The following is an 18,470-nucleotide window of genomic DNA, read 5'->3' on the forward strand; positions in this document are numbered from 1 at the left end:
TGGGCTTGAGTCTGCCCTCCTTGGTTCCTGTCCCCACTTTAACAAAGAATTGAAGGGCAGAGACACAGTACTGAAACAGAGCAGAAGTTTGGTTTTTTTCTTCCTTCCCACCAAGGGAGGAGCAGGCCAGAGTGAAGGCAGACAAAGGCAGGTTTCCTTGAATAAAGCAGAGAGGAAGGGGAAGCTCATTGACGGGAACTTGCAGGCTCAAATCAGAGCTCTCAGTAGCCCCTCCCTGCCTATTTGAAGTAGGACAGAGAGAGTGAAGGCTTGTACTTAAAGTCTAGAAAATGGAATGAAATAGCAAAGTCACTAATATTTTCCTGGAAGAGAACAGAGACAAAACGTAGTAAGTTGAGCAGTAAGAAGTCTTTTAAAAAAGCCCATTCCAAGAAAGGGGAGTGCGGGCAACCTCACAGAGTAGGTGCACTTAAGGACTTCGGATTCTGTCTTCCAAGGTTTTCATGAATAAGGTAAAAGGGAGGGCTGGGGGCCATTGGGTGTAGGCTTGACCTGTGGTTTCATGCTGTGTATCTCCAGTGAGAGACAATATATCCCCACCCAGAGCCAGTCCTGTAGATAATTCTGTAGGATAAACTTCCGGCTCTTCTCCAAGATAGTGACCAGCCCCAGGCACTGGCAACGCATCAGTCAAGACGGCTTGCTTTGCCTGAAGATAGGTTGTTGGCTGACTACCAAAGAATATGCCAGGTAGCTAACTTCCCAATTCCCTTTTAAAATGGAATCCTTTTTTTAAAATAAGTTCCTTTTTTTTCTTATTATGCTATTCCTATCTCCGCGTTTTTTAGGAAAATTAATCATGATGCTTGTCCCATGTCTCCGCCCTATATCACCTGCATTAGCCAGAGCAAGTCTCAAGGTCAGCCCAGATGCAGAGCGCATGGCATGAACTCATATTGCAAAGGGCGTTAACTCTCTGCCCTTTCTGGCCCTCTGGCTTTATCTGATTAACTCTCTGAGTTCTCAGTGGGCCCCACCCTCTTTTCATCCCACTCATATGTCTTTCAGCCTAACAAATCCATTCCCAGACCCTTTGGAAACTGCTGTCTTTAGACTGCCTTAAATTAGCTGAAAAGGCATGGCTATGGGTTTTGGGTGATGTGGAATAGAAGCTGAGAACCTGGAGCAGATGTTTCCCTTCGGAGTGACAGCCCTCACACTTCTCTGATTATCCCTGCTAAGGAGAGATCCCATATTATCACCCCTGGAGCAAGACAAGTTTCATCCTAACATACATGCACTCAAGCCAAAACACTGCAATGGAGAGAAAGGACCCTCCTCCACCTAACAATCTTCACACCACATAGGCCTGCCTGCCGGGCAGAGCCAGCTCTTTCCTCCAGGTGCCCTACTCTCCTTCCCAAAATTCAGTGCTCCACAAAACTGTCTGAGAGCACAGAGGTGAAGCAATCCCTGCTGATGAGCCCTCAGTAGAAATCAGCTGTTGTTTCTTCCCCCTCCAACCACCACCCAAAGAAAGGATACACCAAAGCTCCATTCCACCTTGGGAGTGAGAGGAATTTGCATTTTAATCACTTGCCAATGAGCTGTGGTGGGAAACCATTTACTTAAAAGCTCTAAGTAACCTACCCCTTTCACCCTCCACATTTTGATGGGAAATCAATTCTTGGGTGGGGTAGAGGAAATTAGAGGGCAATAATCAGAAAGAGGGGAAACACACACACACACACACACCCCTGTTTGATACAAGCCACTGCCAGGGTCTAGCACACCCAGTCACCGCTTACTGTGTCCTGCTGTTCCCATGCATTTGAAAAATTCCAATCAGTTCCTACTGATTCTTTATTTCTTTAGGAAGCCAGTGGGTATAGCAGACTGTGGCCGTAAATGACAGCACGGAAAGGGAAAGGGAGCAGAAAAGATGGGCTTCTAGAGATAAGAGAATTTAATGTATGCAACTGTAATGTAAGCAATCATAAGAAGAGAGATGATCAGGTGGTGGTTTTTCCATGACATTCCTCAGTTGTGTGGCCTCCTTCTCTCCTCTCTCCCAATTCCCACCCAGGGAATGAAAACATGACTTAGAAATAGCAAAAGCAAGTCATATATGTAAACAGGACACAAAGCGATGTAAGACCTAAATGGCCCTCAAGTCTCCCTAATAGTGCTTCTCATCTGCTACTCACCTAAATAACTGTGGGGTCTATCAAGTCAGGCCACCAGGCATGCAATTTGCATGAGAATCCTAAGGGCTCCCAGGAGAAGAAACCCCAGACTGAGATGGAAACACCCCAGAGAAAAGGTAGCCATAAACTCTGCATGTTTTGTGTTTGATCCCACACAGAGCACTGGCTGGGAGAGCAGGGGGGTAAGGAATGGGGTCTGACACTGAGAGTTACCCTCAAATGCTCTTGTAACTCCAGGGGAAAAACAGGTTCCCAGCCCGGGGTAAATAACCTTTGAAGCCAAAATCAGTCAAAGGGAGAAATAAAATGGGAGAAACTCATTTATTGCTTACAAGCAGTAGTCCACTTCTGCTTGCCTGTGTCTCTCTCAACCCAGCTGCAAAAAGGGACCCCACCAAATCTCTCCGGTCCAGATATGCACTCGCTCCCCCCACCTTTGTAATCACCGACTGATATGGAGATGGACTATTTCTCTCCACCCTTTGGGAACACCTATTGTTACGGAGATGCACTAAGTCCAGGAGAGAGATTTAAAAATTGTGATTTTACCCACAGCCCTCTAATCCAGGCCCTGTCCCAAAACACTGTGAGAGGTTTATTACAAGCATCAAGAAAGTAGAATGTCCAGAAGCCAACACTCCCCTTCCTTGAGGACAAGAGTCATTTCAATATCCCTGCAGGATACCAACAGAAAAGGCAGAATGACTCAAATGTTTCCTCTGACCCTGGCCACAGGTAACAGGGAAACAAGGGTCAAATATAACATGAAACACTACTGACTAGACCACTCAGTGCCTTAGCTGTGCCACAACACCTATCAGTGATGCCGGCCTTCAAGACAGGCTGTCCGGCACTTGGCTCCTGCACGGGCTATGCACTTCGGTCCTTTGACAAAGGATGTGTTAACTGAAGGGCTCCTGGTAGCCTTGTAAATCTGGGGAGAGGAAACCCCAGGGCAAAATACCTCTAAAACCGAAATCAGTCAAAGGGAGAAATAAAGTTTAAAACCCATGTATTGCTTACAAACTTCATTCCAGGGCCGTCTCTCTTTCCTGCTTGGCAGAAGTAAAACCAGCATACCCCCTCACCTCTCAGGTTCAGATACGCCCTTGGTCACCCAGGTAATTACCCAGTAATATGGAGACGAACTTCTCTTCACCCCTGAGGAATGCCTGTTGATATGCAGATACACTAAAGCCAGGCAAAATATTCTGGGAATATTACAATGTTACCCACAAGCTACCTCCTCCATCAGCAAGCTCACCTGGTTCCAAGGGCAAGGACACTTGCTCCAAGACAAGACCAGCAGCCTTTGTTTCCCCACCCTGAACCAGGCCCACCAGAGTTACCAGCCATCTTCCAACCAAATTCCTCTAATCACAAAAGCAAGTGGGAAAAATTACCTCCTGATTAACAAAGCCCATCCCCTATAAAAGGCTAGTGTGTTACATGAACAACATAAAAAAATCTGTAAATATGCTGTTATATCCTTTTCTTATAAACTGAGATTAGTGAGAAGTAATAAAAACAGGTGTGTTTAAGAATAAACAAAAGGTAGAAGGTGAAAATGCTCAACTCACATTGAATCCACTTTAAGAACACCTGCCATATAAAAACAAAATTGGAAGTGGCAATTCAAATAAATAATTTGTTCCCTATCTGCTTAAATATTGGAGCTCCCTGGTGTCACAGAGCTTATTTAGAGCAACATTAACTACTGATCACTGAAGATTAAAAAAATGAAAATAAAGTACCTGTGAAATGAAAACACAAATCAACGGAAAGCACAGCTCCGTTTATAAAAATGCCGCTAAAATACAGCTTTTCAGGAAGACAGCCACCACATAAAGGTTGAGCGTGGAGTCTGTAAAGCCAAAGGGTCACAGTAGGTAGATGGCCAGGCATAAGCAGAGAGAGGGAGGGGGACTTAGGTCATATGCTTACTAACATGCTACACATTGTGTACAAGCAGCTCCTGCAGGATGGGGAGGGAGGGCGGACATAACAGACTGGCCCACATTGGCTGTTCCAACATGGAGATGCGGATCCTGACTTCACCTCCAGATGCATTATACACTCACTAACACGGTAAAAATTAGCCTCCCCTTATGTGAACAGTTCCCAGGAACGTGTTGTTTTAATTTGTCTGATTTTTCCCCAACTATTCAAATTCAGTTAGACAATATCAATCATATCATTGCTAAGTTTTCACAAATGCCTAGGGTGCCTAAATGGTTTTCTTGGTTTCACTAGATATGGCCGGTAATTGTAGGTCTGCTTTTGTTATGTAGCTGTATTCCTATTCTGTTAATGTGTGTACGCAATTTAATTAGTGATTTGTTAAAACCTATACATGCTTATGTTACTCTACAAGAAGTTATGTCAAAGAAATAATCAATCTTCCCATGTTTTCTTCCATCTGCTACTTCTATAGCTTTTCTTCTTCCTTCCTAATCACAACCCTTTAGTAGAATTCATACCTCATATCGAAAATTACTGAGTATCAGAATTCTTCCAAGTGGTAAAGATACCTCAAGGCAAATGCTGGGCATAGAAGCCACAGGGCATAAATCTGCAAAGAAGTAAAAAGCTAACCTTTTCAAACAATATTGCTTCTCTCTCACTTACCAACTTTACATCTCCCTGTATGGCCCCGGAAGATGACTGGTTAGCCAGAGACGGGTAAGATTCCTCAAGGGAGGAACAACCTAAGACAGGCACAGTCGCAGGGGGGCCATCAGGTGAGAATTTGGGGATCAACAGAGGTGAGGCTCAGAACCTCACCCCCCCTGCTTTGAGAGAAATCTTCTGCACTCATGGATGTTTTGTTGCCCTTGTCTACCTTGGATTAATACTTAGTCTATAGGCACAGACCTGATCATCTACATTTGCCCTCTTACAGCACTAAACTATGTTTTCTACCTTTATCTTGCATCTACCTACCACTTCAGCATTTTATTTAAAAAAATAATAATAATAAGGGAGAAATGTGGGATTCACATATAAATCAAGTATAAAAATCAAATGAATAATCATATCTGACTTGATTGTTTATAGTTCATGATGCGTGATCAAAACCGAAAGTTCCTGTGATGACTGCCCTTGCACTGTTCACCATGTAAGAACTTATTCACTATGTAAGAACTTGTTCACCATGTAAGAACTTGTTCATTATGCTTCAGAAGATTGGAGACTGTTGAGAATTAGGCTTGGGGTTGATTAATGATTGTGCATTGAGTCCCCTATACAGAATTTTATTGTTGTTAACAACCATTTGATCAATAAATATGAGAGATGCCCTCTCAAAAAAAAAAAAAATTAGCCTCCCCTTGCAGTTCTGAAGAGGACCAAATACAGCAAAAAACCTCCCCGGCCCAACATCAGGGTCAAGGAAGCCCCAAATTCAAGAAGACGTCACTTGTTCCCTTTGAAACCTAACCCCACTTGACCAATATTCATCTCCCTTTATACAAAAAGGCTCCCTATTGTTCCCTTGGTGCAGCCTTATGGGTTTGCCCGAGACCCAACTCCCAGGCATGATGTATTCTTGCCTGTTTCCAAAATCCCATTTTCAAAGAGACTCTTAATGCTCAACTGCTTTTTCATCCATTCTTGAATTCTTTCCCATAAGACCAAGGACCTGCCTCCGATAACAAAAGAATCTAGGGTACCTGTATTCATTAGAAAATAATCTTACCAGAAAACAGAAAAAAGGGAAAATTTATAAGTAAATCAAAGAGATTGTTCTTTGAAAAAGAGAATAAGCCAAATGTATAGACAAACATGTGGTAAATTCCAAAAACAGAAGAAATGAAACATGTAGGATTCAAAACATTGTAAGAATATGAAATATAACTGTATGTTAATACATTTGAAAATTTCAATGAAATAGAAAAACATAAATTACTCAAACTGGCCTAAGAAGAAAACCTAAATATATCAACAACCCTGAAAGATACTGGAAAGTTTTCAATGAATCAATTTCCAAAGCGACTCCATGTCTAAAAAAATTTACAAGTGTGTAATATCAAACTTTGATGCTGACATTTTGCATATTATCAAACAGTTCCATAGTATGAAAAAAAAACCAAAATCTTCCCCATTTGTTTTATAAAGTGAACAGAATGCTGATATTGAAATCTGAGGATGAAAGAAAAAAATGAAACTACAGGTCAACCAATCTCACTTAGAAACTACAAATATTTTTTTTTAACTTGGAAACAAGCAGCGTATTGAAAAATACCATGGTCACAGTAAGTGTGTTGTAGGAATCCACATAAACCATGCTGGAAAATAGATTACTTTAAAATAGTCTATCAATTGTTGGAAATGGGAAAACTATGTAATCATCTGAACAGATGCTTTAAAATGGGATACAATTCAACATTTATTGCTGATTTGTAAAATTTAGTAAAAAGGGATTAGCAGGATTTCTTAACATTCAACTTTTCGTTAGTGATAAAAATACAGAGATTTCCATTAATGTTAGAATTTAAAAAAAGGAGAACATTCTTTTCCAACTGCTATATCGTTCTAGAAGTCCTAGCTAAACAACAGATGAAGCAAAACCATTTCCATTATCTGCAAATGACATCATCTAAATACAAAGCCCAGGAGAATCAAATGATAAGACAACAGAACATGAAGAGAATTCAATAAATTGTTGGACTACAAACTACATAAACAAAAATAAATATCTTCAGGCCAGAAATAATCAACTAGAAATTATAGAAAATATAATTTTCTATATTCTAATCATAAAAGAGAAAAAAAAGAATTAGCAATAACCTTAACAGGAATTTTAGCAAGATCTATAATGAAGACCAGGAACCTTTATTAAGGGAAGTAACTGAAAACCTTCAATAATTAAGGAAAAAAATAGCATATTCCTGAATGGAAAGATACAATATTATAAGAATGCCAATTACTGATGAATTAATTTCTAGGCTTACTTTAATTAAAACCCAAATGGGATTTTGGGGGGTGGGGAACTTGACAATTTCATTGTATCTGGAAGAATAAACTGTTAAGAATATCTAAGAAGAAAAAAACATAGGCAAAAATCTCTTAGACATAAACATGAGTGACCTCTTCTTGAACTTATCTCCCGAGCAAGGGAAACAAAAGCAAAAATGAACAAATGGGACTATATCAAGCTGAAAAGCTTCTGTACAGCAAAGGACACCATCAATAGAACAAAAAGGTATCCTACAGTATGGGAGAATATATTCATAAATGACAGATCTGATAAAGGGTTGACATCCAAAATATATAAAGAGCTCAAACACTTCAACAAACAAAAAGCAAATAATCCAATTAAAAAATGGGCAGAGGAGCAGAATAGACAGTTCTCTAAAGAAGAAATTCAGATGGCCAACAGACACATGAAAAGATGCTCCACATCGCTTGTCATCAGAGAAATGCAAATTAAAACCACAATGAGATATCATCTCACACCAGTAAGGATGGCTACCATCCAAAAGACAAACAACAACAAACGTTGGTGAGCTTGTGGAGAAAGGGGAACCCTCCTACACTGCTGGTGGGAATGTAAATTAGTTCAACCATTGTGGAAAGCAGTATGGAGGTTCCTCAAAATACTCAAAATAGAAATACCATTTGTCCCAGGAATTGCACTTCTAGGAATTTACCCCAAGAATGCAGCACTCCAGTTTGAAAAAGACAGATGCACCCCTAAGTTTATCGCTGCACTATTTACAATAGCCAAGATATGGAAGCAACCTAAATGTCCATCAGTAGATGAATGGATAAAAAAGATGTGGTACATTATACAATGGAATATTACTCAGCTATAAGAAAAAAACAGATCCTACCATTTGCAACAACATGGATGGAGCTAGAGGGTATTATGCTCGGTGAAATAAGCCAGGCGGAGAAAGACAAGTACCAAATGATTTCACTCATCTGTGTAGTATAAGAACAAAGAAAAACTGAAGGAACAAAACAGCAGCAGAATCACAGAACCCAAGAATGGACTAACAGTTACCAAAGGGAAAGGGACTGGGGAGGATGGGTGGGAAGGAAGGGATAAGGGCGGGGAAAAAGAAAGGGGGCATTACAATTAACATGTATAGCGTGGGGGGGCACGGGGAGGGCTGTGCAACACAGAGAAGACAAGTAGTGATTTTACAGCATCTTACTATGTTGATGGACAGTGACTGTGAACAGGTATGTGGGGGGGACTTGGTGAGGGGGGGAGCCTAGTGAACATAATGTCCTTCATGTAATTGTAGATTAATGAAACCAAAATAAAATTAATTTTAAAAAAAAGAATATCTAAGAAAAGTGTAGAAATGAAGAACAATGAGAGGTGACCTTACCAGATACTCAAAACATTTTATAAAGCAAAAATAATCAAAGCAGTGCAGTAACGATGTAAGAATTGATTGAGAAATCAATGAACCAAAAAAGACAGATCCCCCCTACAGTCTGGAGTATATATAAGCATTTAGTATATGATCAGTCTTGCATCATAATTCAATACAGAAAGACTTATTAAATAGCATTTGGTTATCTATTTGGGGAAAAAATAGTTGAACTTTTCACCTCATATCATAGACCAAATACATGTGAGATGAATGAAAGAATAAAGGTTCAACTTGCTGATAATACAGTAAGAAGGACACTCTCCTTCTGGGAGAACTGGACACATCCACCAGGAACCTTAAAAATATTCATGTAGTTTGACTCTGATTTCTCTTCTGGAAATCCTTCTGAAAGAAACTATCAGGCACAATACAGCAATACAAATCGTCCTTACAAAATAAATGAACTAAGCATTCAACTCATGAAGCTGGAATAAAAAGGAACACAGCAAACAAGAAGGAAGGAAATAATAAGGGTGGAAACCAGTGAATTAGAGAACAAAAGAAACAACTGAGAAATCTAACAAAGCCAAAAGCTGAAAAGATGAGTAAGATCTCAGGCACAAATGATCAAAGAAAGCAATAGGAAAGAGGGAAAAATTCAGAGACTCACAAAGGATGAAAGTTGGGGAAGTGAAGGACAAGACGTAAGTAAAATATACAAAAGAGAGAAGCCAACTCCAGAAAGAACAAAACTTTTCAGCAAGAGTGTTATGAACTACAATATACTAATCAAACTGAAAACCTATATAAAATGCATGGATCCCCAGAAAACTATAAAGTGTCAAAATAGGTACAAGAAGAAATAAAAAATTTAGATAAAAGCCAATACATAAATTGAAAACAGTAGTCTAAGACTTCCCCTTCCAGATGCCTTCTCATGAGACCGCCTACCTCCCAAGGCATTTACTGATGAGAGTTCAACTGTTTTCATTCTAAGAACTGCATCAAACTGATAGGAACATAAAAATATATGGCCCTCTCTTAGGCCCAGGCATGAATTCTTTTGAGGTTACTGCATGGCATAGCCTATCTTTCCTCATAGTTAGTGTAAGCAGAGAAACACGAAAGTGTTCCTATATTTGCTAAACCAAAAGGCACAAATTTAACACAAGTGGTCTGGATGAGCCAGACCTGCAGGCCTACTGCAGAGCACAAGGGCAGAGGCCACAAAGCATAGCAGATCGCCACCACCTCACCCCAGCACTCCACGTGGCTTTGAGATGTCCTGTGCTTGGAAGAGTTGGGAGGAAGAGGAGGAAGAAGGGGTGTTCTGCTCAGTCCTGCTGGGATTTACCAAGAAATTCCACTAGACTACATATGGTAAAGATGGGTCTGCTCTCCCTAACGGCCTGACAAGCCCACTGCTGCTGATGGGCAGGGAGTGTGAACAAGAGGCCTGCTCTATGCCCAGAAAAAGCAGCTGGGCAGATGCCAATTGGTGGCATTTCACTTAACAAGTTTTGAGCCTCTAATACGTTCTAGGCACTACATTTGCTCCAGTTACAAATGCCCCAAAAAAGTTGACAGACAAGTTTTCCGAGTGACCTACTTCTATAATGCAGGTTAAGTAGCACTTTTTCCTGAATTAGACAGTAAGACACAGAGCCAAGAACATTCAACATTGCACCATTAAACACACTTTGGCAGGGCGGTTCCATGAGCTGAACTGCCAAAGGCATTAGGGAAAGAAGATATTTCTTGGGAGCGGCCTGAGAAGCACTTTGGCACTGACATTAAAAGGAAAAGCATAAAGGATAAAAGAGGCTTAAGGCTAGGGAGTGGTCAGTAATAAGTCAAACAGCAGGACAGCCTCTGGATCAGTTGAGGTGCCAAGAGAATATTGTACTATCCACAAAAGGACATCCTCCTGTCCCCATCCCAGCACCTACCATGATACAGAAAAGAAAATTCTATTTTAGTGGGATAAAATTTTAAAATTGAACATAAAGCAGACAAAAGGGCTTTCCCTTTAAAGCCCCTTTAAAGCAAATTGCTTTAGGAAATTAAATTATCAATAAATATGAATGACAGAATAGAACAAAATATTGTTGGACAGACCTGGGTTTAAAACTAGTTCCATTACTTATTAGATGTGTGACCTTGGACAAGTAGCCTTACCTGGGTAAAGAAGTATAACACCCATTGTGGTAGAGAGACTCCAAGGATGCCACCATCAATTCCTTCTCTCCCTGCACATATGTGGGGCTCCAGCCATACAGAGGTACAGTCTTTCCTCCCCTTGAATCTGGATTGGCCCTGTGATTTGCTTTGGCCAATAAGCAGTGGCAGCAATGACCTGTACAACATCCCAGGCTGAGCTTTAAGAGACCTACAGCTTCTGCTTTTGTGTACTTGCCACACCCTCTTGAAACCCAGCTGTCCTGTTATGAGAAATGTAAGCCATGTGAAGAACCACATAGAGAGAACTACAACATTCCAACTGACAGCCCCCAACTGAAGTCTTGGCTGACAGCTAACCATGTGAGTGAGCCATCTTGGACACTTCAGCCAGCCAAGACACCAGATTACTGAAGCTTCAGGTACAACACACAAAGCAGAAGAATTGCCCTGCAGAGTCCAGTCCAAATTTATTAAAAACAAAGGCCCCAGAGCACAACCACCCAGTTTAATATAATATATCACATCAACAGGCCAAAAAAGAAAAATCACACAAACATATCAATAAATGCACAAAAAGAATCTGATAAAACCCAACACCCATTTGAGATTGAACACTCTCAGCAAACTAGAAGTAGAGGAGAACTTTCTCAACTGGAGAAAGAATATCTACAAAAAACCAACAGCTAACATCATACTTAATGGTGAGAAACAAGAAGCTTTCTCACTAACATCAGGAAAAATGCAAGGATGTTCCCACTCATCAGTCCTTCTCAATGCCATACTGGAAGTCCTACCTATTGCAATAAGACAAGAAAATGAAATAAAAGGTACTGTCTTTGCATGCAGATAACATGTATGTAGAAAATCCAAAGAATTGACAAAAAACTCCTGGAACTAATGAGCAATTATTAATTAACTAATAAGTAAGGTTGCAGCATCGAAGATTAATATAAAAAAGTCAACTGTTTTCCTATACGTCAGCAATGAACAAGCAGAATTTGCAAACAAGAAAAAGAAAATGAACAACCTAATAAATGAGCAAAAGACCAAAACAGACACATCACCCAATAAGATATATAGTTGGCAAATAAACATATGAAAAGATGCTTCACATCCTATATCATAAGGGAAATGCAAATTAAAACAACAATGAAATACCACTACCCAGCTATTAGAATGGCCAAAATCAAAAACACTGACACCATCAACTTCTCACAAGGATGTGGAGCAACAGGAACTCATTCATTGCTAGTGGAAATGCAAAATGGTATAGCCACTTGGAAAACAGTTTGTCAGTTTCTTATAAAAATAAATAATCTCTTACCATATAATCCAGCAATTGCTCCTTGGAATTTACCCAAAGGAACTGAGAATTTATGTCCACACAAAAACCTGCACACAGATGTTTATAGCATCTTTACTTGTAATTGCCAAAGTTTGGAGACAACCAAGGTATCCTTCATAAGCAAATGGATAAACTGTGGTACATTAGACAATGGGATATTATTCATCACTAAAAAGAACTGAGCTATCAAGCCATGAAAAGATATGGAGGAACCTTCTATGCATATTAAGTGAAAGAAGCCAATTGGAACAGCTACAAACTGTATGACTTCAAGTATATGACATTCTGGAGAAGCTAAAACTATGGAGACAGTAAAAAAACCAGTAATTTGGGGGATGGGAGGGGTAAATAGGTAGAACACAAAGGAATTTTAGAGCAGTGAGACTACTCTGTGTGATACTATAATGATAGATAAATATCATTATAAATTTCTCAAAACCCACAGAGTGAACACCACTAAAAGTGAACCCTACTGTAAACTATGGACTTTGAGTAATAATGATGTGTTAATGTAGGTTCATCGATTATAACAAATGTACCATTGGGGTAGAGGATGTTGATAGGGAGGCTGTGTATGGGGACACGGAACATATGGGAACTCTGTACGTTCTGCTCATTTTTGCTGTGAACCTAAAACTGCTCTAAAGAATAATTAAAATGGGAAAAAAATCTCACATGCATACAAAAGCACTAAAGATAGCAGAACAAGAAGATGAAAGTCTGGACTTTCAACACTATGAGCTGCCTCATGCAAAAGAGAAATTTTTTAAGAGGTTACTGCAAATTACGAATGCAAATCATTTCCACGGCCTTCAATTGCCATTGAACCATCAAGATAATAAATGATGGTGGTAGTTTTAACTCACAAAGCTTCAGGGTGGTTTGTCAGGCAGCAATGAATAACTAAGGCATCCATTTATGGAAGAGACTGCTGATTAAGCACTAATATCCATTCTGTGTTTCCTCCTCTGTGATACAGCCCTTGAGGTTTGCTAGATAAATGCCTCACAATCAAAGATTACATTTACTAGCTTCCCTCCACAGCGGTTGTAGCTACAAGACTAGGTTCCAGCAAACAGTATGAGGATGGCTGTGATATAAGCAGCCTTTAGGTCACGCTCTGAAGAAGAGAGTGCCTGGCCTCCCCTTCGTTTCCCACCTTCCTGCTGGGAAATGACGAATGTGACAGCTGGAGCTGGAGAAGCCACCTCATATCATGAGATGCAAGCACATGTTGAAGGTGGCAGAGGAACATGGTAGAAGGAGCCAGGGTCTCTCATGCTATCTACATTCCATACCAGCCCCTGTATGCTGGAGGCTTGTTTCTGCACACAAGCCGGTCTTCTAAGCAACATACCATCTCACAGGGCTGTGCTAAAGATTAAACAAGACAGGATACATAAAGTATCTAAAATGATGCCTGACACAGAGGAGGGTAGCTCCTTCTACATGGGTCTCCAGGTGCTCAGAGGCTCCAGCAAGGGCAGGCCAGTATGTGGACAGCCTCAACTAAACAACAGTCCTTGTCCCCTTTAGACGATCAGTCTCCGAGCCCACAGCTTGGAGTGGGACATACGTAGATTGGGAGAAAAGTCAATCCTGGTGACATATGTCTAAATCAACCCCAGCGACCCGTAAGAAGGTAGATGCTGAGGGCCAAGCACTCTCAAAGGTGCTTCTCAAAACCCACCTTGGCCATTTTCAGTGACCACACTACTTTCAGCATACTCCCCTGCCTTTGAAGTAGTCTAAACTCCTCAGCCAAATATACAACATTTTTCACAATCTGTTCCTGCTTTTTGATCTAAGCCCAAGTCTTGCCACCGTCCCTTCACACTACCTTCCAGTCTTACTGAGTGGCTTGTTCCCACATGATGCTCTGCTTTCTCACACCCAACTGGCATTGCAGAAGCTCATCCATCTGCCCGCTGATACATCTCTGTCCACAGATCCTCTGCCCTCTCTCTACTTGGCTGACTCCCGTTCTTCCTTAAGACAAGGCTCAGTAATCATCCCTGTCACCTCTAGAAAACTGGTCCTGGCTGTGGAAGAGATCACTCAAGGTCCCTCCAAGCCTTGCTGCCATTCCTCCACAGTATGGGAAGTTCCAGTAGCATTTGGCCACCAAGCAAAAAACAGTATTTCCCAGCTTCCCAGCTGTGGCTATGGAACTTAGTGCCGGCCAACTGGGTGTTATAGAAGTGACAAGGGTAACTTGCCAAGCTGCACTTAAGGGAAAGGAGGCTTCCCGCCCCCTTCTTATGGGCTGGAGTGTAGACTGGGTGATGATTCCTCTTTAACATGTGTACAAAAGCACTAAACACAGCAGAACAAGAAGAAGGAGTCTAGACTTTCAACACCAGGAGCTGCCTCATGCACAAGAGAAAATTGTTAAGAGGTTACTGCAAATTATGAATGCAAATCACTTCTGCGGCCTTCAGTAGCCATTGAATCAAACCTGCATATCACGGAAGACCAGCTACAGGATCAGCTAATAGACACAGGATTAGGGCGAGAAATGTCCCTGTCTCAGATCACTGATTCAAATGGTCCAAGACAAGAGGAAAGCAAAGCAGGGCCCAAGTCATCTGTTAGACAGTCTTCCTGAATCTTCCACCTCTGACTGCTTCCTTCCCATTTCCTTTCTTGATAGAAGTTCAGAAAAGTTGGGGCCTTACCTCTGGAGACTTTGTAAACTTCATAGAAAGAATAGAAGTGGAAGCCGAGCGAAGCGAGCAGGTAAAAAGACAGTTCCCATCGGGGCAGCATTGTTCCTTGTGATGAGGGTCCCAGCAATGCCCACATAGAGGGTTTCTAGGAAAAGAAACAGCAATAAGCACAGTAAGCCACGGACATGACACCAGAGAACAGCATCTTGTAAGTCATTCACTTGCTTTCCCAGGGACCCATTGTCATTCAAGCTGATACAGATTATCACACCTCTTCCTGCCAGTGACCTTCCCCCACCGGAGTGCAATACACACACACACACACACACACCCTGCCCTGCCCAGGGTGGGCTGGTCCTTCCCCGTGAACCCCCCATCTGTCTCGCATTACAATGCACAGCAGACAGTTCTGCCTTCATTGCTGGCCACACGTGTGAGCAGTGGACCTTACGGAGCAGAGACCGTGAGCCCTGAGTCCCCAGCACCCAGCACAGGGTATGAAATGCAGCAAGAAGGGACTACTCACTGCTTGTGAATGACAGAAGGCTTCAGAAGCCTGAATAAAGAAAAGCACAAATCATCTCCAAGCCTCTTCTTAGCCAGCGGCCTTAACCCCTTCAAATGTCATCCCATAGTTGTTCACAAGAATGGGCTAGTAATAAAAACTGCGGTCTTCCCCATCTTCCCTAAAGGGAAGCTAACAGCCCCAGCAGCTTTGGCAGGTGCTGTTAGTTGCCCACCCTGCAATATTCGATCTCCCTTTGTACACAACTGAATTTTTATCTGAACACGTGGGTGCTGAGCTCAACTCTACAGTATAGCTGAGTGTGGACGTCTGACTAGCTGAGGTCATCCATCCTCTCCTCCAGGCAGGTGGGAAGAGCCACCCTGGACCAAGAGGTGGGAGGCCCGTGAGAAAACAAGACAGAGGGGCCTTTGTCCCTCATTCCATGTACCATCCAACTCCCAAAACGGCCCTGGACCACTTAGGTGAAAGAGAACTGCATTTCTAGATGTTTAAGCCTCTGCAATTCTCAATCTCTCTGTACGGCAGCCATGCCTATATTCTCAACAATACAGCAGGTGATAGAAAGCGAAGTCCTAAAATGCTGCAAATTAAATGATCAGCTCCCAAGTAACACAGAGCTAGTTAGATGTAAGACCTTTTATGGCCCTCACTGCTTTACTTAAACCTTCCAAATGTCTCCCTGTGGATGCCAAATTAAAATAAGAGCAATATTGTAAGGCTAAGCAAGCACTTTTAATATGTGACAGTAATGCCAAATATCAGAATTCACAAGCTACCTCATTTTATGTTCAGGACAGCCCAGTAAAGAGGTGGGACAAGGGAGGCAGGCATTTTACAGATGACAAATATGAAGGACAGTGTGGTCACACAGTCAGAAATAACTAAGCCAGGCCCCAAAGCCAGGTCTTGGGAAGCGTGAGATCCCACCCTGTCCCTCAGCCACAGCCAACCCCCAAATGTCAGTCCACAGAGTCACTCATCCTTGGATCCTGGCTCAGACTGGGCCACACACAAGCTCCTTTCTTCAGGCTAAGGGGAGACAGAACAGGAAAATATATCAACGTCAGTTTTCATACAGTATGCGGTCAGAAGTCTGTGGTCCTCCAAGCAGAGAGGCCCCCGGTAACTATCTACGAGCTGCCAAGGTGGTTTGGCCTGGATTCCTCCTGCAGCCAGGATCCAGAGGCAAACACTCATGAGCTGAACCCCAAACTCTCTGAGCCCTACTACCTCAACGCCACCTTCTCAGGCTCCCCTGCTGCTTTTCAGAACCACTTCTAGCTTCATACATTTCTATCCACACTTTATTTTTAAATAAGTGGCATCTCCTGGAATCTCATCAACTTTCTTTCTGAAACTCTGTAGGAATATGGGAGTCTTCCGTTAGCGAGAAGTTAACTTACAATGTCTCTCCTTTCAAAGGGTGCTGGTATTTCACGGGATGACTTTCTCCCATTATGAAGAATCTGTGATTAGCAAAGAGCTAAACACCTAAAATTGCTACTGGAATTTGAACATAAATAACTAAATGAAAGTTCTAGAAGTCCTACTCTACAGCAGCAGGTCAGGGACATTCTCTCCTAGGACAGTTCTTCTACATCAAATATTTAAGTGTCTGGAAACTAGAAAACTCAGTGTATAACATGTCCCTTTGATGCTGCTCTTAGCTATACTGTCTGAGTTGCAGATGCCTATACAAGACACACAGTACCATGAACAGAGCTGCAGGGCTGTGTCCTCACACTTAAAATTTGGGGGCTGGGGCAAAGAGCCTCCACCTGACAGCACAGGGGTGAATTCTGCATCAAGCAGACCCTAGGGAATCCTGGCTCTGTCATTCACTCAATTGTGGAAATTGAGCGGGTCACAACCTCCCAAATATGTTTCCTCATAGGGTTGTTGAATAAAATGTAAAATGCTTATCCAGGGCCTAGCACAGAGTAAGTGCTCAATAAACATTAGCTGAGACCTGGCCAGCAGGACCAGTTAGTGAATTTAATTCACCGAGAGCCTACCTAGGTGAAGCCCTGGGTTTCTTCCTGAATTGATGAACCCTAACTGGCCCTCCATGGGAGGTAGCCACCTGCCTGCAGGTCAGCATCGCCAGAGCTCTAAAGTCACACTCCTCTTCGTCTCTCCACCCCCGACCCAAGGTCACCCCAAGTAGCACACCTACTGTCCTTGGGGGCCACCTGGGGAACTCTCTGCCGGCGTCTCTTATCCCCAGAGGAGTAATATGCAGTGCCCTCACTCCTCTGGCTTCCTCGCTGACAATTCCAGGAAGGCCACCTCAAAACACCGCCACACACTCACATGTTCTTCTCAACACACCTCTCTTTTCAATCCTCGCCTATTTATCTCAAGAAAATTCCTCTCCCCAGTGTTCACTTCTCCGTTCACTTCAGCTGCACACTCAGAAAGCAAATCAGAGTAGATATGCTTTAAAGGATTCATGACACACCAGTACTAAAGAAAAAGAAAGTGGTATATTAGGGAATCTAACTAGAATTTTCTTAGATGTCCAAATCCATAAAGGTTCCAAAAAGCTCTGCCAGAAAATTCTCAAGTTTCTATTTCTCATTGTACACAAGCGTGCTCTTTTTCAGGCACGAGCTATCATGACACCAAAGAGGTTCTTACTCAAACAGTTGAATAATGCTTCTTTGCTGTTTTTAATTCATACATTCAGTCCCCCAAAACATTATCAGCTCAGGGGCCATATGTGAGCCAGCCTACACGATAATCGCCACTTCTTATTTCTACAGGAGAAAAATCAGGTTGCACCTGGCATCAAACTAGTCCAGGGAGCAGTAAGGTTTTTAAAAAGTAAAATAAAGAACATGCAACAGCTAATCCCCAAGCCACAGGACTACAATATCTCAATGCTAAATATGATAGACAAGAGTGAGAAAACAGATGCAAATGAAGACAAAGAGATAAAAATATAAAAAATACACTTAATATTAGGTATTGGAAGGAAATTGTAGCAGGGGTTTCCCTGGGATCAAAAGGCCGGAAGTCAGACTGGAGTAATAGGGAGTGGTCTCTGCCTCCACTGAGTATAAGAGCTCTGAGGCTGGGTATTTCATAGGAAGTATTTATCAGAGGACTATAGAACTCAGGAGACTCACAGAATAAAATCATAGCTGTAAAAAGGCAAGAATTCCTCAACGAACAGAGCTTTTTCTACACTGAAGTGACTTACATTTGCATTTACTTGGTGATTTTACACTCCACCTGCTCTCATGC

The 18,470-nt window shown here is 41.9% G+C and overlaps 1 protein-coding gene across 8 annotated transcripts in view; it reads right to left on the reverse strand.

The window, feature by feature from the left end:
• HHAT (hedgehog acyltransferase) overlaps positions 1-18,470 on the reverse strand; it is a 309,565-nt gene that overhangs the window by 281,939 nt on the left and 9,156 nt on the right. For all 8 annotated transcript variants that reach the window (XM_073216981.1, XM_073216982.1, XM_037015362.2 and 5 more), the window contains exon 2: positions 14,702-14,837. In XM_073216981.1, coding sequence (XP_073073082.1) covers positions 14,702-14,828 — 127 coding nt within the window. In that variant the 5' untranslated portion in view covers positions 14,829-14,837. The remainder of the gene's footprint in view (positions 1-14,701; positions 14,838-18,470) is intronic.

The sequence above is a fragment of the Manis javanica genome, chromosome 11 (assembly GCF_040802235.1).
Source record: "Manis javanica isolate MJ-LG chromosome 11, MJ_LKY, whole genome shotgun sequence".
Lineage (NCBI taxonomy): Eukaryota > Metazoa > Chordata > Mammalia > Pholidota > Manidae > Manis > Manis javanica.